Source organism: Aotus nancymaae, unplaced genomic scaffold (genome assembly GCF_030222135.1).
Source record: "Aotus nancymaae isolate 86718 unplaced genomic scaffold, 86718_ANA_hifiasm-v0.15.2.pri h1tg000041l, whole genome shotgun sequence".
Classification (NCBI taxonomy): Eukaryota; Metazoa; Chordata; class Mammalia; order Primates; family Aotidae; genus Aotus; species Aotus nancymaae.
In genome coordinates this window covers 38,520,898-38,545,490 of record NW_026988455.1, presented here as the reverse complement: position 1 = coordinate 38,545,490, position 24,593 = coordinate 38,520,898, and the positions used below count along the sequence as shown (strand labels likewise).

The 24,593-nt window shown below is 39.0% G+C and overlaps 2 protein-coding genes across 15 annotated transcripts in view; one reads left to right on the top strand and one right to left on the bottom strand.

Moving 5' to 3' along the window:
• The window catches only part of RORB (RAR related orphan receptor B), a 196,166-nt gene that overhangs the window by 138,182 nt on the left and 33,391 nt on the right, over positions 1–24,593 (top strand). For both annotated transcript variants that reach the window (XM_012454157.2, XM_064361643.1), the window contains exons 3-4: positions 313–454; positions 7,689–8,090. In XM_012454157.2, the coding sequence (XP_012309580.1) occupies positions 313–454; positions 7,689–8,090 (544 nt within the window). The remainder of the gene's footprint in view (positions 1–312; positions 455–7,688; positions 8,091–24,593) is intronic.
• The window catches only part of TRPM6 (transient receptor potential cation channel subfamily M member 6), a 247,770-nt gene continuing 227,067 nt past the window's right edge, over positions 3,891–24,593 (bottom strand). For 7 of the 13 annotated variants that reach the window (XR_010337031.1, XR_010337035.1, XR_010337040.1 and 4 more), the window contains 2 exons: positions 13,332–13,443; positions 3,891–5,039 (listed from right to left, as the gene is read on the bottom strand). The gene's annotated coding sequence lies outside the window, so the exon portion shown is untranslated. Of the gene's footprint in view, positions 5,040–13,331; positions 13,444–16,561; positions 16,642–24,593 lie in introns of those variants that run through there. The other 6 variants (XR_010337037.1, XR_010337034.1, XR_010337038.1 and 3 more) reach the window with 4 other exon arrangements.

Below are 24,593 nucleotides of genomic sequence, written 5' to 3'. Positions count from 1 at the left end.
TCTTCGGGAGGCAGAAACTTCTGTTTATTTCTAAACAGAATAGCGCAGCTGCAAATGTCTTTCACAAACATTGATTCAAGGAACGAATGAAGGAGTGAATGGGTAAATGAATGATACCTTCATATCTCTGCAGATAGCATATATTTTCCCCAGCAGAAATATCTGCCAGCCATACAAGAAGAGGTATCCAAAGAGCTTTAAAAATTAAACTCAGTTACGTTCACTGTAGAAAATGTTGCAAATGCATATGTTAATGTTCTCTGTGTCCCTTCTTATAAATCTGTTTCCCTTCCCTTCTCTTTTTCCCTCAAGGGATTCTTTAGGAGGAGCCAGCAGAACAATGCCTCTTATTCCTGCCCAAGGCAGAGAAACTGTTTAATTGACAGAACCAACAGAAACCGTTGCCAACACTGCCGACTGCAGAAGTGTCTTGCCCTAGGAATGTCAAGAGATGGTAAGGCATTACCTTCCTGTTTCTTACTTAAGCCCTTTCAAATGGATGTTTTGCTGGAGTCTATTTAAGCCACTGGAAGAATTCTAGATGAGGGAATTGGGAAAAAGAAGAAAAGAAAATCACTGTGCTAGTAGTGCATTAAAAGGAAAAGTAAGAACACAGAAAAATGTAGCATTGCCTATGAAATAAGAAGAAAGCAAAGACTTTACTGTAGCTCAAGGAGCAACTTGTGCTAACTAGGTTTAGAGGAAGCCACATAGACCTAGGTCGAAGGTAACCATCTGTCTAGGTTTGCCTGCCAATGAGGGATGTCCTGGGACATGAGACTTTCAGACATAATGCCAGAAAGTCCTAAGCAAAGCAGGACCATGTCTATGTTCACTGGGTAGGTCTGACCGGGCTTGCTTACTGTATGGAGACACTAAGAAATTGCATATGCTTCTATGGGAAGCCAGGAAGTTCTGCTGGCTGGTCATACTACCCAGAGGAGGTTTTGAACTAACTGGGCCCATGATGAAGTTTCCAAAGGCGAGAGCAGAAGTCCAAGTCTCAGGAGGGCTGTGTAGGTGATGTCCTACTCAGAACATGATACAATGTGTACTCCACCTTCATGCCCACCCACATTGAATGGCTTGGCTTCTCAAGGGAACGTCTTAGAGTAATGGAAGAGGCCAAATAAACTTAAACAAGATGAGCAAAGAATTTCACCTAGCTTTTTTTCCATTTTCAGTCATTCATCCAAACTAATTCTTTCCCTAATGACATTGGACACATCACCCCGTATCATATTATGAGTGGCCCTGAGTCATGGGGCCATTTCTGTCTTGGTCTCATGAAAACCTCAGGCTCTGGTTAAAAGTACGCACCTAAATGTTTGTTGAACGATCCATGGAAATCTCTTGTACCTAGAGCCTGATACATAGACAATGCCCCTGATACTTTCTGTCTTTATGTAAATCACTGTGGATTCCGGGCCTCTGGTTGCACTTCCTCTGGTAAAATTCAAAGCTGTATAGACACACAGAAAACAAGAAACTTCCAAGTTTTAAAGAAATATGAATAATTGGCATGCATTTAGTATAAAGGGATTTCATGAGTGAGTAGATTCTTTACCTTTTCTCTAACTCCCAATTCACCTAAACTTGTCCTGTACAAAAGTACACCTATAAAACAAATTTGACCAAAAAAAAAAAAAAAGAATCTAATGAAAATCCTTCAGTTTATAGGTAGCTTTTAAAGCTACAGAGATGAGGTTTCCAAAATTTTTCTATAAACTGATTTTCTTTTTAAATTTGTTTTACTGGGTTCACTAACCACATACGTTTACTCCTAAAGTAAATTTATAGCAATGTGTACCTCTGTATAACCAAGGCAAATAAATTCAGAGAGAGGGTTAAGTGGTTTTCAATACTTATTTGGTATAATTATATGGGAATTCGAGCTGATGATTTTGAACTTCATGTCTACCATATGGCAGTAGGTAGCACATTAACTCACAGTGTCTGAAAAGCCCCATTAATAATTGTGCAAAGAGATAAGTCATAGGGTATTTGTTTTTGTTACTTCCTCCTATAATAAAAGGAAGTATCTTTCTGGAAGGGCAGGTCTGAGTCTGTGCTGGTGAGCAGAATCATGGACAAGAGATGAATATATGATCCGAGGCATATTCAGCAGATTTAGTGACATCAGCCCACAAAATCTATGTGGTCTTAATCCCATAACATAAAAGAAATGTGTTGAGAGGGTGAAAGGGTCATTTAACAGAGCCACAATTTATTCTCAAGGAGGAAGGAATTCATTGTAGCACATAAACCTCTTGCAAATAAAAGCAATATAGTGTCTAAGGACACTGAGGATTAAGAATAATGATTCATTTCAACTTTGGGTCCAGAGACAATCCGGAGGCTGCCTGGGACATCTTCCAAAATGCCTCCTAAGCACATCTTATGTGAAATTAATCATGAGGAGAAAGGGTCAGGGGTGTGGGTGGGGTGGGGAATGTGGAGAAGAAGGGGCTCAAGCAGAAGAAAAAAACAAATTATTCTCTCTAAGGGAAAAAGCTGCTTCTTCACTACATCACACAGAGAAAGTTTGGTCTGAACCTTGATTAGAAAGAGTAACTTAAGCCAAGTAAATTAAACTAATACCAAAGAAGCTGAATAGGTTTTATCTCCTATTGATAAGTAATGCCTAGTATGTAGTATTGAGCGATTCAACAGCCCTGAAATTATGTTTGATTACCTATGTCTAGTAAGGGCTCAAGAATGAAAGGCAGGGTTATTTCTGAATCAGAATAATCCCTACCTTCTTCTGATTCAGCAACTATTTTTAAAGTGCTTTAGAAATCGTACAAATAGCCGGAGTGAGATATCCTCACATCTAACTGCTTTCTACAGCCCCCTACTTCCCTCAGAGATGAAGTGGCATCTTCATTTTGGTATATACATTTGCTCTCTGTTGATTAGGCTCCAAGAATGTTTATTTCACCGTACGTGGTTAATGAACATGGCCACTAGGAGATAGCTTAAAATAACTGTTGAAAACATTGGATTTTCATTCTCTCCTGAAATTTCACTGCTATACTGGTTTATTAGCTTTGGCAAATATATCAGTAGTCATCAAATTTATCAATAATGAATTTGTACAAATTTAGCTTAAGCAAAGAATCAAAAATCAAATCCACTTGGAATTACATATACATGTGTCTTTATGCATGTAAAAAGGTGAAGGCGTGTGTACATGTGTGTGTGTGAATTGGTAGCATGCATATGCCCACTGAATCTTCTCTATCATTTTTTTTTCCTTTTACCTACACCCTTTACAAAGGAATCTTCAGGGTAACTCTTTCCAATTGTGCTACTACAAATTGATACTCACTAGAATATGTCCTCCTGAGTAGCATGCCTCTACAAAAAGACAGAAGTTGTCCTATAAGGACAGGTTTCACAGATTAAGCTTTTTCTGTCCAGAACTGCATTGCCCAATCCACATGTCACTATTTAAATAATTTAAATTTAAATGAATTTAAATTAAATAAAATTTAAAATTCAGTTCTTCAGTCACACTAGCTATATTTCAAGTATTCATTAGGCACATGCAGCTTGCAGCTACCGTATTGGAAAGCACAGAGAACATTTCATCATCACAGGGAGTTCTGTTGGAGAAAAAGAGGAAGGAGAAGAGAGACAAGATTTTAAAATAATGAGTAGGCGTAGGTAGATTGAATCAGATTTCTAATACGAAGCCTGCAGCACTAAAAAAGGGGCAGCAGAAGAGGCACATCTCTGAAGCTGAAAAGAAATTAAGACCAGTTTCATTGGTAAACAGCAAAATGCAAATACAGAGAAGTTTACAACTAATGATAGTAGATAAAATAATTTTGGAAATTTATAGAAAGTCATAGATGATAGTCAATTGGGTTCTCTTGAAAGCAAAAACACGTCTCCATGTCTTATATAAATAGAAATCTTTGAAGGAGCTATGACTTTATTTTTTAGTTATATCAAAAACTTCCATTCCACTTAGAATATCACAGTTCAAATAAATATGAAATGATTTCCGATACTTTCACATAAAATTGTTCTTTGCTATTATGGAATCAAAATGAGGGTTAAGAGCATATAATGAGCAAATACCATCATCACTGAATATTTATAAAGCACTTACAATGTATACAGAATTGTGCTGGTTTCTTTAAAAGGTAGCAGTTTAATAAGAGGCTGTCTTTATACTCAAGTGAATGTCATTAACAGAATAATTCAGGTTTGAGAGAGGCAAACAGTTAAAATATATGCCAGTCTGATTAATATGTAGCAATAAGAAGAATGCTAATATTTGAAATATTAACATGGCCTTTGTTAAAATAGTTCTATGAATACAACAAATGTATTTACAAATAGTGAAAATGAATTATGTCAAGAAAATCAGTAGGTTTATTTTTGTTGTGTAATTTTTCCCCAAATTTGTCACAACTGTTATTGCAAGAAGGGGCATAAAACTGAAAACACTGGCTCATCCGTGTTTCTGAAATAAATGGAAAACTAATTTGAGAATAGTATTATAGTCATTGTCAGTGCAGTCTTTGATTTAGGATTATGCCTGAAACAACTCTAAAATGTAGTAGTTTTACGTTGTTTCCTTGAAAATATTTCAGTTGCTCAGTGACAGGATAAGTCAATTTTGTAAAAAATGCAGAGCTTTTCTTTGTTGGGTTCTTAGATGTTTACCATGGCAGAGGTCTTGGCAGCATACTCTTTTGACATTGTTAGCTTGTGATTATGATGTCTGTGGTTAACAGCAGATTTCTGCATACATCAGCTGCAGGTCACTTCTATAGCTCGGCTAATTGTAGATAGTCTTGCCTGGGAGGACCAAAGAGGTTTGGCTCTGCTTCACATATCCCCCAGCAAGCTTATCCTCCAGCAAGATAGCTCAGGCATGTCCTTATCACGGTGAGGTGCACAATCACACAAGCCTTTTTCAAGTCTCTGCTGTGTCACATTTGTCAATATTCCGTTGGTCCCCAGTGGGTCACATGACTCTGGGCAGGATGCCTGCAAAGAAAGAAAGAGCACTGCAAATTGACCTGGGGAAAGGCATGGAAAGAGATAGACAAGAGGAATCAGGGTCATTAATGCAATCAGTCCTCCACAAAGTTTATTTCCTAAATAAAGTGTATACAGAAATCTAAAGCAAGGATTAAATGGAAAAGATTCTTTCAAAAAATACTGCATTTCTGTATTTATGTTAGAAGAGCTTCTTATTCTCAATTTTTAATTCCTATAAATTTTGAACCAATAAAATGCAAAGCTATTCTACTAAAATAAGTCAGAAAGTAAATGTACCCTAGCTATAATAAAAATCTTGATCTATAGCAATGGATACAAACCTTGTATTCACTTCCATAACTCTACAATAAAGAGCTATTCTGAACCCACCCAAATGCAAAGGGCAGAAGGGCAGCGAATAAAAAGCACTAGTTTCCTGGGGGAGTAGGGGAAGTTCTTTCTGAATCAATATTTGTAATTGTTTATTTTTTCCTTTACAAAAGGTGTTTTTTCCCCTAGAGAATAATATGTAATAAATTGCTTGGAAAGATGTAATATAAAGATACAGAGGAAGCTTGCCCTACAAGTTACTGTAGAATTCGGTACACAGACAAACTGGAAATGTCACTGCAATTAGTAAGCAAATAAATTTGTTTCTGAGAATCAAAATTTAAGAAGGGTAGTGTCTCTACAAACAAAGTTAAATACAACAATCTAAATAATTCAAGACCACATGAAAGCAACCACTAAGACGGAAAGGGGAGGTTGGTCTGAATGAGTCAGATTGTTTGTCTTCACACAGAAAAAGTTACTAGATAATTATCACCCTGTTTACCTACTAAGGCAGCATCAGGAAGCCAGAATGTAGATTTTTAAGAAGGATTAAGAAGATACAGAAAGAGTTTGTCTTCTTCAAGCCCAGCCCTCACATCCACAATCGAGCAGGCAAGGAGGAAAACATGCCCCAATACCTGGGAGTGAATGCAACACTTCCATTTACTTCCCATTAATCAGAACTTAATCACCTGCACACCCACCAGTGATGGGGGTTGGGAGGAATGGTCTCCATTCTGATCAGCCTATGCTCAGATAAGTATGGTAGCTCTGTACCCAATGGAAGAAGAAAATGAATTTAGGAAGAATATTTGAGGAGGAGGGTGAATGGCCGCTCTTTCACTGAGGGAATTTCTTCTGTGTTCCCTTTGTGCTAGAGAGTTCTTAAGCACGTCATCATTTAGATGATGTTCTCAGAAGAGCGTCAACCCTCATGACTGAATCCAGGAACCGAGCCTTTTTCTAAACTCCATTTCCTTCCTTTTCCGTTCTCTGAGCTCCTAACACCAAGAGGTGGTAGGAATACAGTCACAAAAGAACAGAAAACAGAAACTCAGAGAGGAGCCTCCAAGTTTGTCATAATCCCCAGCATTAACATGAGCTGAACAATCCTTGATAATTCAAACAAGGTAGGCCAGTGACTCAGGATGTTCACATCCTAAAAAGGCAGTTGACAACTTGTGAGGAAAAATGTCAATATTCACAACAGTTCAGGAGGTTCAGTATCTTAGGAAACAACACATTGAAATGAAAGCAGCTTTATTACTCTGTGACTACTTGCAGCACTTCCTTCTTCTTCCTCAGACTGTCTGAGAATATTGCCAGAAGAGATGGGAAAAATAAAGCTTGAGAGTGGTAGAATGAGAAAAGATAGTTACTGTTCTGCTCATTGCTCAGCATTGGATGCCCCAAATTGCTGTTTTCCAAAGATTCTTATCATTTGATACCAAAAGGCAACTGAAGACAAATGACGCCATTGCTTAAAATTATGTTTATCACCCAGCCCCATGTCTTTGGTCTTAACCTAACACAGCATTTAGAAAATCGACCTGGCCGGGTTCAATGGCTCATATCTGTAATCACAGCACTTTGGGAGGATGAGACGGGAGGCTTGCTCGAGGCCAGGAGTTCAAGACTAGACTGAGCAATATAGCAAGGCCCCATCTCTACAAAAATAAATAAAGCTAGCTGGACCTGGTGACGTGTACCTGGTAACATGTACCTGTAGTCCTAACTACTCAGGAGACTGAGGCGGGAGGGTTGCTTGAGCCCAGGAACCTGAGATTTCAGTGAGCTATGATCATGCCATTGCACTCCAGCCTGGGCAACAGAGCAAGATCCTGTCTCTTAAAGAAAGATATTGTAAAAATTAAAAAGAAATTTAAGAAAGAAAACAGAAAATAGGTCTGAAAGTGAAATACTAGGGTCCAATCTGGTAATCTAGTAATCCTAATGATTAAGGGAAAAGTTAGTTTTAAGTGTTGGTTAACATTTTTATAGCAAGTACTATTGGTAATTTGGTATTTTTGTTTTTTGCATTTTTTTCACAGGTAAGAAAAAAAGAGAAAAATATGCTTTCTAACTTCATGGCAATGAGAAATGCATACATAAGTTTTTATATTTCTTCCTGGCTTAGATTTATTTCTCACTGTGAGCATAAACCAGGATAGGTACCCTCTGAATATAACCTTTCCCCAAATGTGGAGTCCAAATGAATGGGTTCTGAAGTTATGTTGCCAGACATTTGTGCATTTGATGTTGAAGGGCCAAGCATATCATGGCCCGTCGTACCTGAGGTGGTTAACGCAAATGATAACCACAAGTGCTGGTTTCTGCTTTTCTCTCCAAACCAGCTGTGAAGTTTGGGAGGATGTCCAAGAAGCAAAGGGACAGCCTGTATGCTGAGGTGCAGAAGCACCAGCAACGGCTGCAGGAACAGCGGCAGCAGCAGAGCGGGGAGGCGGAAGCCCTCGCCAGGGTGTACAGCAGCAGCATCAGCAATGGCCTGAGCAACCTGAACAACGAGACCAGCGGCACTTACGCCAACGGGCACGTCATTGACCTGCCCAAGTCTGAGGGTTATTACAACGTTGATTCCGGCCAGCCGTCCCCTGATCAGTCAGGACTTGACATGACTGGAATCAAACAGATAAAGCAAGAACCTATCTATGACCTCACATCCGTACCCAACTTGTTTACCTATAGCTCTTTCAACAATGGGCAGTTAGCACCAGGGATAACCATGACTGAGATCGGTAAGTGGAAGTCTCCTCCCAGTGTTTGTTATTGTTGTTGTTGTTGTTGCGATTCTGCTGCTTTGAATTTACCTTGGTCCTATTTAGTATGGACATTTTCTTAGATCTAAATTGACTTACTTGGATTCATGGCTTCTAATGAGAAAACAAATTGATTTTTAAATATATTCTAATAAATGTCATTTTTCCCCGCCCCATAAAAGTTTATTTCAAGCAAAGGAAGAAAGAAGAAATTATAAATAGAAAGATGCTATCTGTAAAGAACAGATGCTATCTGTTGAATTTGGGTTCTCACTGAAGGAAAAATGTTATTGGTATAAACAGGGAAATTTCGGCATGTATTCAAAGTTGATGCTATTCAAAGTGAAATTGCTGAAAGATAGAGAAACAGTGTGGAATAACCAAATGAACAGGGGCCCAACTCTTCCTCTAAGATAAATGGGACAAACTTTAGCAAGCAGTATCTCAGCTTCCTTCTTGGTGAAGTCAGGGCGATAGACCAGAAGACCGCCAAGGCTCTTGTAAATCTGAATTCAAGAATTCCATATGGGATTCTGAATTACAGCAATGAAAAGAGTGTAGTCTGGAATGTTACAGAACACAAGAGCAACAAATAAGCCAGTCGTAGGCATGATCGCATCAGAAGGCTGATCCTCTTTCCTTCGATTCCTAAGGAGTGACCAAGAGTGCCCTGTCTTAGGCAAGCTCTCTTCTGACCCGCTGCAACTTTGTTTTACTCCATCAAACTCAGGAGTCTATTAAATGTTTAACCAGTTAATCTCATCAACTAACTGCCTTAAAAATATTGAAGTAGGTTTAACACATTGCTCTCCTGGGTAACAGGGTGGCATGTTAACAGTAGCCAGAAGAGCTAAGCAAACAGTGGTGATCCCAGGCTTCACTGCAGTATTTAGTGTACTGGAGGAAGCAGGCTAGAGCTCAGGAACCTTTGAGGGCTCTTTGCATTTTACCCCAAGAGGTGGCAGAGCAGAGTGATTAAGAACCGCACTACCTGAGTTTAAATCCTGGCTCTTTGGCTTATTATTTAAGCTGGAACAAGTTTCTCAATCCCAGTTCCTTTATCTTTACAAGGGGGAAAGCATTAGTCTGTAGCTCACAGGGACGTTGTAAAGCTTAAATGAGTTGATACGTGTAAAACACAGCAATGTTTGGCACTCAGGAAGTACTCAATAATGCTTAGCTGTTATTGTTTTATGCCAGGCGCTCAGTCACCTGCTCTGTCTAACCTGCAAATAGGAGCCTAAAGCCTACAAGTGTTTTAAATTAAGCTGCTGTGACTACATAACGAAATACATGGCCATATTCTTGGCTATTTGTACCATCTGGTTGAGGAAGAAGCAATGTTACACAGTTATAAACCTGAAGTGTTATTTCTTCCTTTTTGCAATTCGGCATGTGACAGTGAGTAACATTGTTGACAAAGCACCTGTAATGACTTTCGCAGCTGAGAGACATAAAAAAACTAAACATCAACTATAAGAACAAAAATAGCCAATTATTACTGTCATCCTTAACCTTGTTTTTACTCTATCATGGGCTCTTCACACATTTACTTTTCACGAACATCTTAAAAGATAAATTACAATAGTATTTCTGTTATACAGATGCCGAAACAGAGGCGTAGAGATATCTCATGACTTCCCAGATTCCTATAGTTACTGAATGATAGAGCCAGGGTTCACCTCAGACAGTCTGATTCCAGAGTCCCTCCACTCCTCTGTTAACCTGCTACCTGCCGTGGGTCTCAATTCATAAACTGCATTGTCAACTAATAGGGACAGTCATTTAAACTAGAGCCACTCAATCTTTTCGAGGGAAAAAGCACCTTTCTTTGCATTTATACAACTTAATATCTAAGTTCCTGAGTCTACTATTAATTTGGAACATATGTTTGACTCCTTATGAAACAAAAACTCACAACAGTGGAGCAATCTTCTGCCCTTTATTCAAAAGGGGAGTCTTCTAAGAACTCATAAATCACAGCTTTTTTATGACTTAGTAACAACAGGAAATATTATGGAAAGAGAACTACAGCCAAACCATCATGTCTGGGTTACCCTGAACAAGTCATTTGTCCTCTCTGACCCTGAGTCTATTCTATGAACTGATAGAACTAGACTAGAGAATCTCAACATTTATCCAGATATTCTGCACAGACATTGACATGCAAAATAAAGTCATGTATATTTTTCTCAATTATTTCAAGATACCATTAGTCTTTAGGTATCTCTAATTATGTTCCAAATTTTGGAGGATTTTTCCATCAGACATTTAGGGATGCAAATAGACTGTCCAGCCAGTGCTCTCAAATTTAGCAGCTCCCTAAGCCTAAATAGTGGCTTGGTTCACAGTTCATTAAAACAGCAATGCCACCTAGTGGGCACAAACCCATTCTATGAGTGTTGAATCTAGGTACCTATGACGAGCCGCAAGAGTGTAATATAATGTCTTTCCTACACCATTCAAAACATTGCCACTCATTTCACTAAAATATTAAGTCCTTGACAGTATCACTGGGCAGGAAGGTATCAGTGGTATAATGCAGTGGCTAAAAACTCTGCTTCTGGAGTCAAAGTGCCTGCGTTCAAAACCCGATTGTGCCTTTTCCCTTAAGCAATTTACTTAACTTTTCTGAGTCTCAATTGTCAACACAGGCCAATAATAGTCTTTATCTGTGTGTGGATTAAATAAGTTAATAGTTACATAAGTATTTGTATAGTCATTCTACTGATGAAAAATATCAAGACTTAGAAGTTATATAACTCGTAAAAAGCAAAGAACACATACGAGCTCATACCTGAGTAACATCAAAACCCATTCTTTTGCCCATCATAGATATTTTCTCTCCCCAATGGCAGCTCCTCACAAGTTGATTGCCATTCTTACAGCAAAACAGGGTTGGTGTTTGCTGCCTACTGACCTCCTTCTAGGTGCTACAAACTGGAGCTTTCAGAGTATGCACACTGTCATTTTGACTTGATTTGATTAATGGGCATCTAAACCAATCCGGTTGGTGGCAAGCTGCCACAGAAAAAACACTATGCATATGAAACAGAAAATCAGATTTTGCCACATCCTGACTGGGTGAATTCGAGATTATGTCACACCAAAAAAAATTTAACATTACTCTGGGCTACCAGAAGTCCTGATCTGTGCTTCCTCTGAATTCTAAGATAATAATGAAATGTGTACAACTAGGTCATTATGCTTCTGATATTGGGTCATCTTAAAAGCAGATCGTTTTTAAAAACCAGTTTTTAGATCAGTCCATATAGAATAAGATCTCATGCATTGCAATTTTTGATAAAAACACACATTTAAGAACCATAACACAACTATATAAGCAACTGCAGGCAGATCCCAAAAGGTCAATTTTCAAATATTATCAGAGTCAGGAATACTCTCCCCAAGAAAACACAAAGTTGTCTTGTTAAAAGCTTACCTGCAGAACTACAGAATTCCTGGGTTAAGAACTCTAATGATAATGTTTGATATATGGAGAAAAATGTAGAAAATCCTTTCACGCATTTAAGTCATTTTGAGCCTCACACCAGTTCCTTCAAGTGAGCAGTGAAGAAACGATTTTATTGTACAAATAAAGAAATTGAGAGTCCAAAACAGTGAGTGATTGTCCTAGGACACAGAGCTAGTTAAGTGGTAAAGCTTAAATTCTAAGTCACTGTCCTACACTGCCAGGCATTTCTCCCAATACCTATTTTTGAAATGCTCCATAGATTCAAGAAGAGCAGAACAAGGTTTCTGCCCTCACCATCTAGGAGACACCATGAAAATAAATAGTCATGGAAATTCACAACATCATATAGTATACGTTTTGGGCATGATGGTACCACACTCTTCTGGAGGTGAGGGAGATGGCAGGTATTGATCAACCTGAGCCACATCTCTTATCAGGAATGTTCTATTCCTCTAGTTTTGAGAATAAAAATAAAATGTGGGTAAGCAAACAGAAAACCATGAAATGTTTCAGGAGTTACATCCTTGGGTTTTTCCACAACCATAGGAAAAATAAACCATGAAATGAAAGAATGGCAACAAGTAAGCTGAAAATTAGTATTTAGACAGCAGTATTAACTGGGTTTAGCTGGAATTTTACATCAAGCTGGCATGATGGATGTGTTATATCTTTAGGAATAACATTTTGCAGTGGTTGGTGGCACGGAGAGGAAGCTAGCTAAAAGATGCTCCCCAAACATGCAGAAAAGGAAAGTAGAACATCTTGTCTTTGCTCCATCACTAACGAGCTCGGATGAGTTGGGGGATTCTGCAGGACTAATACTCTTACTGAAAGCTCATTTAAGCTGAAAGCTGACTGGCAATGTATCTACAAGGTCCCAGACAACACGACAATTCAAACAGCCAAAGAACACGCTTTTTTATATTTAAAAAAATCCATCAAATAAGCTACCATGCTAAGTGTATACATTGCCTTTTACAAACATCATCTGGGTTTGCTGTTCTATTCAGTAATTTTCTCTCCGGATAAAGACAATGAAATGTGAATTCACTGGTCCCTTCTTATATATCTTTAACATAGACTTATTTTCATATTCCTTTTGTGTTCTATTTTTAGAACCTGTAATGTTAAGCATCATAAATAAATATAAATGTCTTTTTTAAAAATTCACCTATTACAGAAACTGAGTATTAATAGTTAGAGGAGCTTATAAAAAGGTATTGGCCTAAAAGGGATCTAGTCCTTGTCATGTACTACTTCATTCTATTAAGGCTACATAAAAATTTAGAAGATTTTACTAGTAGTGTTTATTTTGCAGAATTCTATTAAAATTGGTGGTGTTTCAAATGTGTCTTATTAAGAACCCCCAAGCAGATGCTTTGGTCTTAAAGCAGCACCTTTAATGGCATATGCTTTTAAGGATAAATATTTTATACTGTTTAAAACTATTATACACATCTAACTACCCATGCAGCAGTGATGCAGAAAATAGAACTTAATCCTTGCTATATATTTCCTGTGTCCTGTGAGAGAACCTGTATCAAATACAGGTAGGCATTCCATTTAGAAGTAAATGTCCAATACATCATTAAAACAGATAGAAGTAGACCAAACTAGCAAGAAGAATTACTTGAACAATATGGGGAAATTCAGTGTCTAGCTCTTTCTTCCTTGCCTTGAGAGGAGACATCTCATGAACTTTCATTGTCATCCAACCCTTCTATCACTCCACCCCAACCACTCACCCTTTGCAGGCAGTTTAGGGAAAGTCCTTTGAGATTGGGAGTCCTAACTCCACATACTAGCCAAGTGAACATACTCAAAATTGATCCAGCCGTCTTGAGACTGTCTCACCATCTGAAAAATAAGACAATAGGACCAAATGACTTTTAAAGACTATGGTTCTCTCATCTTCCAGAGAGCTTTGGTCATGTGCATAAATGTATCCCCTTTGTTATAGCCATGACACAGACAAGAATATGATAGAAGAGAGCAGGGAACTTGGAAGCAACTAGGCAATTCTGAATGCTGCTGAATAACTTGTCTCTGGCAGTAGCCAGCACACCTCCCTCCTGAGGAGCGCGATGACACCCAGGGCTTTTGCTGAGTGAAATGACCCAGTCAAACATACAGTTAACAACTGTCAAATCAGAACTATGCACCAGCCTCTTCCCTCCACCCACCCTCCCGAAAAAAACAAGAAATCAGATTAAAATGAATGTCAAGGACACACCAGCAGCTCAAGGAAAGGGTAGTAGTCAATCCCAAACCACTCCAAGTTCATGTACAATCCCGTTAAAGAGTGAGCAGGTGTACAAATGCCACATCAGGGCAAATACACCTGTCCTCACCAGTCCACTACAACCTGATCACTTCCAAGCTCCTCTTGAAGGAAAAGCAAATATGTTCATAAAATGAAGATAGTTTTCTGTTGGTGTGGTTGGTTTTTTTGTTTGTTTTTTTTTGAAATGGAGTCTTGTATCTTGCTCTGCTGCCAGGCTGAAGTGCAGTGGCGCAGTCTCGACTCGCTGCAACCTCCACCTCCAGGGTTCAAGCGATTCCCCTGCCTCAGCCTCCCCAGTAGCTGGGACTACAGGTGAGCGCCACCACACCCGGCTAATATTTTGTATTTTGGTAGAGACAAGTTTCACCATGTTGGCCAGAATGGTCTCGAACTCCTGAACTCAGGTGGTCCACCCTCCTCAGCCCCCAAAAGTGCTGATATTACAGGCATGAGCCACCACGCCTGGCAGAAGATGTGTTCTTGACTACTAAGTAACCAGTCTACCTAGGTCACCTGGCTCATTGGAGAGGGACTTACTTGACTTTTTCAAAATTTTAACATCACCTTATTCTGTGCCACCCACAGAATATCTCCCAAAGCCTGCTTATTTCCAAAATCCTGCCTTCTGTCTCAGAAAGGAATTCTCCCAGTTTGGGGCCAATTTGTCATATTCCTAGGGTCTCTATCATAGTTACAACTACAGTATTAACCAGTCTATGGCTGTGAATTATTGTAGAGGATACCTGGAAGCAAGGACTCTACAGTTAATCCCTAGGGTTATTTGAATCCATGTCTTTCTAGATATCTTCCAATAACTCTGCGAAGATGTTCTACAATCACCTAGTAATACATGCAGTGCTTCCCCACAACTGCAATAAATGGTAGAATGTACAGAAAGCACTTTGTAACCATCAAGTTTCCAAACAAATATAAATATGGATTTATATCACAAACAACACACACACATATATGCTCAATTCAAGTACTCATAGACACACATACCTGCTTATGGTACATGTGTGCCTATTCGTCACTACATGCCTGTGACTCTGTTAATACAGTTTTCCTAATGTGCTAGCAATTCACTAGATTAGATTAATCTTCTAAGGCACCTTTTGATTTTGAGTTGAAATTGTGCAAAATATATCTTCCTGAGTGGATTTCTCCTGGAGATACTAGTTTGGGATTACATTTTGCCTTAGAATTCAGAACATCGTGAGAGGATTCGAAAATCTACCAACAACAACAACAAAAATGTTATTGAGAAGCTACTGAAAACCAACGCCATTTTATACATTCAATTTCAAAAGCCATGGTAGTTATAAAATATTCTACAGTAAGCAAAAGGAACGGAGATTTCAGGAGGTTCTTCCTGTGACTTGGAGGAGGAGGGAATGTTTCTATTTATGAAGTGACCTCAGAATCAGTCCCTAATGACAGTTTCCACATTGAATAGTATTTCAAGATGTTATATTGCAGAGAAGCCATACTTTTAAAACATTGCAAGCTTTGACATTGACTCTCAGAGTTCTGAATTACTTTTCCACTGGCTGGGTGAATATATCAGCCACACTTTCAAGCACCCATTTTTGGAAGAGCTGATAAGGCTTAAAATACCACATGGGCTATGGAACACAGAAATGCCAGTTGATCACAAGGTTGATGGAAATTAGTATACTTTGGTGTGATTAGCGTGGTATGCAACCAATTTAACAGGCACTCTGCTAACCAATACAGGATTTATTTCTGTGATGTTTGCAAATGTGAGGAAACCTGTTGGAAATACTCCCAGCTGGAAAAACTTTTTTTGTTTTGTTTGTTTTATTTATTTTTTTAATGTCAGCTTTCTCTTGACAACATAATCTTAATACTGAGGAGCACGAACTTGCTGTTTGAATTTGAGTCATGTTTATAAGGCCTATTGGGGAACTGCTATTTGGTTTTCAGCAAGATTTGTTCTGGAACAATTTGACACAATAAAAAACCATTTAAAAAAACACTATTTTCAAACATTGGTCGATTAAATGCACTATTTAAATAACCAAAGTACTTTTTAAAATTTAGAGTGTTTGAAAAAATAAAAATGGCCTCCAAAGATTACTTCTAAATTAGTTCTTCCTAAAGGTCAGAAATGCATTGACTAAACATCCAAAAGGGTAGCGAGGTGGGGGAAGAATTGCATCTGTTTAAATTAACAACCAATCCATATGTCAACCAAATTCAAGTGGTAAAAATCAATCCTAATGATGGCCCTGAGCAATTTTCATAATGAGGTTTCATCATCTGTGACCCATTAGTTGTCCTTTGGTAGCATGTGGAGGTGCAGTTTTTAAGGAGACTAAAGGAAGATTTTAATGACCTCTGGATTGTCCTATTTTGTTTTGTACTATCTAAGACTCTACAAGTGCCTTTAAGGCTGTAAACTGTACTCTCACCCTCTGTAACTCTGCAAGGCTTCTCCCTCATGAGTCAAAACAAAGAAAATTCTCATGTTGGCCAGGTGCAGTGGCTCACACCTGTAATCCTAGCACTTTGGGAGGCCGAGGCCGGTGGATCACATGAAGTCAGGAATTCAAGACCAGCCTGGCCAACATGGTAAAACCCTGTCTCCACTAAAAATACCATAATCATCTGGGTGTGGTGGCACATGCCTGTAATCCCAGCTTCTTGGGAGGCTGAGGCAGGAGAATCGCTTGAACCTGGAAGGTGGAGGGGTTGCAGTGAGCTGAGATTGCACCACTGCACTTCAGCCTGGGCAGTAGAGTAGGAGTCTGTTTAAAAAACAAAGAAAGAAAGAAAGAAAATTTTCATGTAGCTTCTCCAGACTCAGGTTGTCAAGCTTCACACAGTCCTTAGAAAACATCGCTGATGCCAAATCTTCTTGCAGATGGAGGATCAAACCCAAAGAAACTGAGCTAAATAGGTTAAGCAACTTCCCCAAATACACAAACTACAAGACTGAAAGGGGCCATGTTGGCTTTCTTGGTCTTACCATATAACTCCCTTAAAACTCATCAATTGCAGGACATTTCAATAAATTAATCTTTCTGATTGTTCTGTGAAGGAGATCTTTTACTGTAAAAGTTCTCTTTTAAATGTAATCTTTTTATAATAGATTCCTTCTCAATTTCGTCAACTGATTTCAAGAAAGGAAACAGTAATTTTCCAAAAATTAGACACACACTGCTGCAATATAGCAAAATGCTTGTGTTCCAAAACAGCTTTCTGTTATTAAATAAAGAAAGCACCCTCTTAGATAGTTAACTTGTTTTTGCTGCTTGTGATTTTTTTCCCCCACTTTGGATATACTCTGCTTAAACACAAATGCTATGTAGGTTCTTTCTGCTTTATTTTCTGCTTTCTTACCTTCTATTAGAAAATGCTTTCTTACTTGAGGCTAGGCGTGGTGGCTCACACCTGTAATCTCAGCATTTTGGGAGGCTGAAGTGGGCAGATCACTTGAGGCCAGGAGTTCGAGACCAGCCTGGCCAACATGGTGAAACTCCATCTCTACTAAAAGATACAAAAATTAGCCAAGTGTGGTGGCACGTGCCTGTAATCCCAGCTAGTTGGGAGACTGAGGAAGGAGAATCCCTTAAGCCAGGGAGGCAGAGGTTGCAGTGAACCAAGATTGTGCCACTGCACTCCAGCCGAGCAGCAGAGCAAGACTCCAATGGAACAGAAAAAAAAATGCTATCTTACTTGAGCTTCCTCAAATTTGAGAAAATGTTAATTATTTTATTCATCTATTCATTCAGTTTTGCCCAGGTGTTACTATTACTTGCATTAATCTGATTTTTTAAATTGTTTTTTCATTTCTTATTTTATTGAACTGTGTTTTATTATATTTTCATCATTTTTAAAAGTTAATAGCATCATCTTACATTTTGTCAACATATTTTTTCTGAAGAACTCTAGGAACAAATTGATCTTAGAATATTCAGATCTGCATGAAGTAAAAATCAGTTATGCCATTCTCTTGATACGTGAGTTGGCAATATAATTTGCATGAAAAGGAAATTGAAAGCTATCTTGATTAATTAGGAGGAAGTAATGAGTGATTGGACCATGAACTGAGCCAATAGATAAGTTATAAATTGTTGATTCCCCCAATTTCTGCCGAAAAAAACTTGAGGAAAAAAATGCTAAATCTACTACTCTTCTTTTGAATCTACAGATCACTAATGATTGCTGTTTTAAGCTTAAATATATTGATAATTTTATTCTGACAGCAGAATTCTATTTATGCTAAAAATAATGATCTTTAAATAGGGATTAGAAAAATCAGAAAGGTCTTTAAATGACATTGTCTTCTCTGATATTGCCATCAATGACAAACCATTAGACTTGTTCTATGTAATGACAGAAAACAAAACTGGTGGTCTGTTGAGAAAAAGGAAAAATGTGTGGGCATTTGGTTAAATGTTTCACCTTTCAACCAATTGTTTTAATACGCTTTCGTTACCTCCTAAGAGTACAAATTCTGAGAAATCTTGATATTATGCAAACCTAATGTAGGCACTTAAAACATGCCTTGAGCAAGTCCATAGAGATATCCTGCCATTAATTCAAAATGAATCCCCTAAGAATTCCATTTTTGCACTCGTAGTATAAACTAAACAGAGAATTCAGTGGTACTCTAGATCCTTAAGGCAAGTGACAAATTAAAAATTCATTAATCACTTTGATTGAGGCTGAGATATGGTATTTTAGAAAGAATACTTCCAACTTAAAAAAAAAAGTCTCTTGTGGAAGAAAATGAATAGAGGGTATAGTTCAACAAGAAGAAATCATTCTTTCTCATGAGAGAGAAAAAAAAGGAGGGGAGGAGGTGGGGGCAGAGAATTAGGAAGTTCAGAAGCAACAGCCTCTAGCGCTATATATAGCTCTGAGTCTCAGCTTTCTCGCCTTGGTGCAGTTGGGCCTCGGGTGCTCTTAGTAATAACACTGAAAGCAGCAGTTTTTAAAGATATACTCAACTTTCCCCACTCCCAGGATGTGGGATTCTAATGAAACTACCCGTGCAATCCGTGTCTGAGCCACTGTAGCCTTTGGAGAGCGCCATTTGCTGAAATGTCTAGTGAGAGCTAAAATAAGCTGCTTTGGTGGAAAAAACCTGCTGAGTGGTTGAAATCAGAGCTGCAGAAGGTCACTTGCTATTTTAGTAGCTGCAAGCTGGTCCTCATTTTATAACATCACAGTTATAAACAAGAAATTGTCACCTTGCTTGTCAGTTTACTTCTTTCTCACCAAAATAAGCAGATGTAGCCCTTTTCTTTCTACATAGGATTAGGTAATTTGGATGACTTGTTTCCAAACTTTGCTTAACTATGTGGATCAATATGTAAGAGAAGTTATTTTTCATTTATTTCTTTAAACATTGCTTCAAAATATTATTCTTACACCTTTTTACATCATCTAATATAATTGACCAAAAAACTCTATTTGCCTATATAAACCTTATCACACACATCTCAGTCATGCTGTAAATCCTTACACTGGGCTTTGTTTCTTACTTCTTTGATTTATTAATAGAGTATTGAGGAAGGGTTAGGATATGTAGAAGAAGTCCTTCACGGTCTCAGGGTGGAGGTGCGGGGGGGAGGAAGAGAGAGAGAGCGAGAGCGAGAGAGAGAGAGAGAGAGAGAGAGAGGAGGCTTAACTAATTTCTAGGATTATTTAGATACAGTCCAGTCCATTTGGAAATGGAGGAAGGAGGTTAGTTTCAACTCCAGGGTTCTATAATTATTGCACACACTATTGAGAATTACCATCAATTTTATTCCACTTTTCCCTTTGAAAAGGTAATTTCTCTCTTCTTATTGTCCACATCAAAAGTAAAGATAATCCTAAGACTTCTAGGGAGGTGTGACAATTTTAACAATATTTTAGAATATTTTTTTAAAAAGTGATACAGAAGTATATTTACCTATATCAATTATTTTAAAGCTTTCTAAGACCATATGTTCATTTGAATCACACATTGTCATTTCTATCGCATAAAGTTACTTAATATATAAAGTTACACAGTGGCTCACGCCTATAATCCCAGCACTTTGGGAGCCTGAGGAGGGTGGATCACGAGGTCAAGAGATCAAGACCATCCTGGTCAACATGGTGAAACCCTGTCTCTACTAAAAATACAAAAAAAATTAGCTGGACATGGTGGCGCATGCCTGGAGTCCCAGCTACTCGGGAGGCTGAGGCAGGAGAATTACTTGAACCCGGGAGGCAGAGGTTGCAGTGAGCCGAGATCGCGCCATTGCACTCCAGCCTGGGTAACAAGAGTGAAACTCCGTCTCAAAAAAAAAAAAAAATATATATATATATATATATATATATATATGAAGTTACAAATTCAAGGACCAGGCATGGTGGCTCACACCTGTAATCCAAGCACTTTGGAGGCCAAGGTGGGCGGATCACCAGAGGTCCGGAGTTCAAGACCAGCCTGACCAACATGGTGAAACCCCGTCTTTAAAAAAAAAAAAAAAGTTCTATTAATTGAATATAAATATTGGATTTCAATACGTCTTCCACCAAGAATAGTATCAGGGTCAAAGCTGAAAACAAAACAGCAATGGAGGGGGGAGTTTTATGTGTTTATACATATGAGAATATAGAAGGCAAAGGAAGAGAAAGAGAGAAAGTGAGAGCAAGTGATTTTTCATGAAATTAACAAATAGAAAGTGAGGAATCTGAACTTAATATTAACATGTAATACACACCCAATTTTTCCTGGCCTGCATCAATATTCACTTTTTGCCTTTTTGCCTTATCATAATTTAAAAGGAATGACTGGACAGACTGAGCATATAAAATTGTTTTTCTCTTTCCTCTCCATCATTATATTAATTATCAAAGCAGCCCACATACTTTTAATAAATTGAACAAACCTCTGTCTCACTGAACACTGAATCTTAACTACTGAGAAGTTGCAGCTGCATTTTCATTACAGGTTTTCTTTCACACCCCCTTAAGAAATCTCCAGCCTCATCCCTGGTGTCAGGAAGAGCGGAGTGTAGAGTTTGTGTGCATCACCTTTGGAGGTGGTAGAATTTCCCACCAGTTAGTTATCTAGGCCATATTCCTGTCGGACCTACCATCCCAGCACAGAGCATGCTGACTCCTTCTTCGACATGTACCATCTGCAGCTCAAGCTAGTCAAAGAATCCAACAAAAACTGAGCTGAGAAACAGCTGCAATCCAAGTTAGGGTAACGGATGAAGGATGTGAGATTGCCCAGAAAGATTCCATATCCTCTGCTCTTTTACCTCAGTCTCTTTTGTCTGGACTTTCTCATGTGGTTGGTCCCCAGAGAGGACTACATTTACTATTACCTTTTCTACTTTTCCAGGCAAGGACTCTTGAAAGTTCCTTTGGCTCTCAACAGGAACTTTGCATACTGTATTCATTGTCTCTCCTTTGGCCTTTCTTTTTAAATACTGCAGACTCTCAGTCTAAGCAAACCATCTCCTCGGACATTCAAGCATCTTTCTAATTGACAGAATGAGCCCTCCAGCCTTGCTCCCATGAGACCTAGTCTAGCGCTACCACGTCTTGTATCAACCTGAGCTTTGAGAGGGTCAAGTCGGTTTTTACACATGGCTCACCTCTGCACTGCAGAACGGTGAGAGAAAGTGGAGGAGGAAAGTGTCTGCAGTTGCTGCTACTATGTTTTTGCCTTCGTTGCCATTTATAATAAGTCTTATGTTCAAAAGACATTTGACTTGTGTTTCCCACCACAAGGATACGGGAAATAATTTTGCATGCTTACCATTCGACTTCAAAGCCATTCTGAGTGCTTAGGCTTTAAGATCATCAAAGGGTCAATCTTAACTTTTCAAATCCTTTGTGAAATAAAGCAGACAATTGAAGGAAGGAAGAATGGATGGACATCTTCAGCATTATCTTCACTAACTCAGCATTGGTTGAGCACCCACTGTATTTAATATTTTCTCTCTGTGCCACATCTGCTGGTCCCATGTATTGTCCTTCAAAATTGTCTTGCATCTAGCTCCTCCACTCCATCTCTGTCATTATGACCTAGTCCAGAGCTTCCTTATAGCTTGCCTGAATTTTCACAACAGCCTGATTAATTTCATGTACTCACTAATGCCATCTCATCTTTGCCATGACCAAAGTCACCTTTCTGAAAGAAAAATCAAGGCTGGGCATGGTGGCTCATGCCTGTAACCCCAACACTTTGGGAGGCTGAGGCAGGTGGATCACCTGAGGTCAGGAGTCTGAGACCAGCCTGGCCAACATGAAGAAACCCTGTCTCTACTGAAAACACAAACGTTAGCCGGGTGTGGTGGCACAGGCCTGTAATCCCAGCTACTTGGGAGACTGAGGCAGGAGAATCACTTGAACCTGGGAGGTGAAGCTTGCAGTGAGCCATGATCATGCCACTGTACTCCAGCCTGGGCAACAGAATGAGACTCTGTCTCAAAAATAAATAAATACGACAAAAAACAGATCATGTCACTCTCCTACTTTACAGCTTCAGTTGGTTACCAGTTACCTCTGAATTGGTAACATTCAGAGATAAAATCCAAAACTCATACAAGATAAAATTCCTTGGCCTGCTTACTCAGACGCCCCTACTTCAGTCACAAATTTCATCTACTCTAGTCTTATTTCTCCCTATCTCCTCCGTGCACCCTATGTTGCAAATACACAAGACTTCTAGCCAGGAAAGACAGACTTGGTTTCAAAACACCTTACTAGCTCCATAGAAACTGGTCTAGACTCACTCGCTCTTTCTAAACATCGCTTCTATCCTCAGTAAAGGGGAGACTGATTATAAAGAAGTAAAGGTTATGGGGAACCACCATCTTCCAGTAATTCACCAAAATGACGAACACAAAGGGAAAGAGGAGAGGCACTCTCTATATGTGTTCTTTAGGCCTTTTAGAAAACGTGGAGTTGTTCCTTTGGCCACGTATATGTGAATCTATAAGAAAGGTGATATTGTAGACATCAAGGGAATGGGTACTGTTCAAAAAGGAAGGCCCCACAAATGTTATCACGACAAAACTAGAAGAATCTACAATGTTACCCAGCATGCTGTTGGCATTGTTGTAAACAAACAAGTTAAGGGCAAGATTCTTGCCAAGAGAATGAATGTGCGTGTTGAGCACATCAAGCACTCTAAGAGCCGAGATCGCTTCCTGAAACGTGTGAAGGAAAATGATCAGAAAAAGAAAGAAGCCAAAGAGAAAGGTACTTGGGTTCAACTGAAGTGCCAGCCTGCTCCACCCAGAGAAGCACACTCTATGAGAACCAATGGGAAGGAGCCTGAGCTGCTGGAACCTCTTCCCTGTGAATTCATGGCATAATAGGTGTTAAAGAAATAAAAGACCTCTGGACTGAAAAAAAAAAAAAAAAAGAAGTAGAGGTTGTAAGATGTAATGTCAGAAATTACCTAGCCTAGAGCTAGCTTTCTATCTGTGCCTTCATAACATCATTCCCTCTACCTGGGGCACATCTTTCTCTTCTCCATGTGACAAACTGTGCTCAACCTTCAAGACTCAGGCATCTCCTCTGTAGTTCTTTTCCCGCCCCCTACCCCCAGACTGTTAGCCACTTTCTTCTTTGGGCTCCCACAATAACTGTGGGCATTTATTGCATCATGATATGAAATTAAAGTATTGTAAGATGCTTTAAAACAAAGGCAAGGGTTGGGCCCAGTGGTTCACGTCTGTAGTCCCAGCACTTTGGGAGACTGAAGAAGGTAGATCCCTTGAGGTCAGGAGTTCGAGACCGGCCTAGCCAAGGTGAGGAAACCCCATCTCTACTAAAAATACAAAAATTAGCCAGGCGTGTTGGTGGGCACCTGTAATCTCAGCTACTCGGGAGGCTGAGGCATGAGAATCGCTCGAAGCTGGGAGGCGGGGGTTGCAGTGAGTGGAGATTGTGCCACTGCACTCCATTCTGGGCACCAGAGTGAGATTTGGTCAAAAAAAGAAAGACGAAAGAAAGAGAGAAAGAGAAAGAGGAAGAGGAAGAGGAAGAGGAAGGAAGGAAGGAAGGAAGGAAGGAAGGAAGGAAGGAAGGAAAGAAAGAAATACAGTATCTTCTCAAAAATATTTGTTGAATGAATATATGAAGGCATTATGCTGGGATCTGCTGCCCAGTTCTTGAAGAGCTCATAATCTTAAAGGGTGTGGGACAGAGGGATTCAAATAACCACAGTACGAATCTCACTGGAATAAGGGCCCAATTAAGGCAGAATCAAAGTGTGATGGCAGCCAGCCCTTCTTCCTGAGGACTTGGGAGGCAGGGAAACTTTCACCAGGCATGGCCATCTGAGTTGAGTCCTGAAGCATGCATGTGGATTTAATTTCCTCTTTCCTTAATCTTCCCATGTTTTTATTGTACCTACCCTTCCTCATAAAACATAGAATCCTAAATTTTGATATGAGAAGGCCAGAGAATTCTTAAGCTTTGGCCAACAGTTCCAGGCAGATATCATAAAGGAACAGATAGAGTTCTTCATAATACAATTGTGAGTGGCAATGATAGTCTTGTTTATAAATCCTGAAGCCTATAAATTACCAACAAATCAGCATGTCTTTGAAGATGAAAACAAACTACGCCAAGAAGATAATAGTTTGAAAGCTATAGAGCTATAAAATCTTATGTTTTCATTATATACCAACTGAAAAACGAGTATGTTTTTTAGATTCTAAGTAATTACTGCACAGGTGAAATTGAAAAA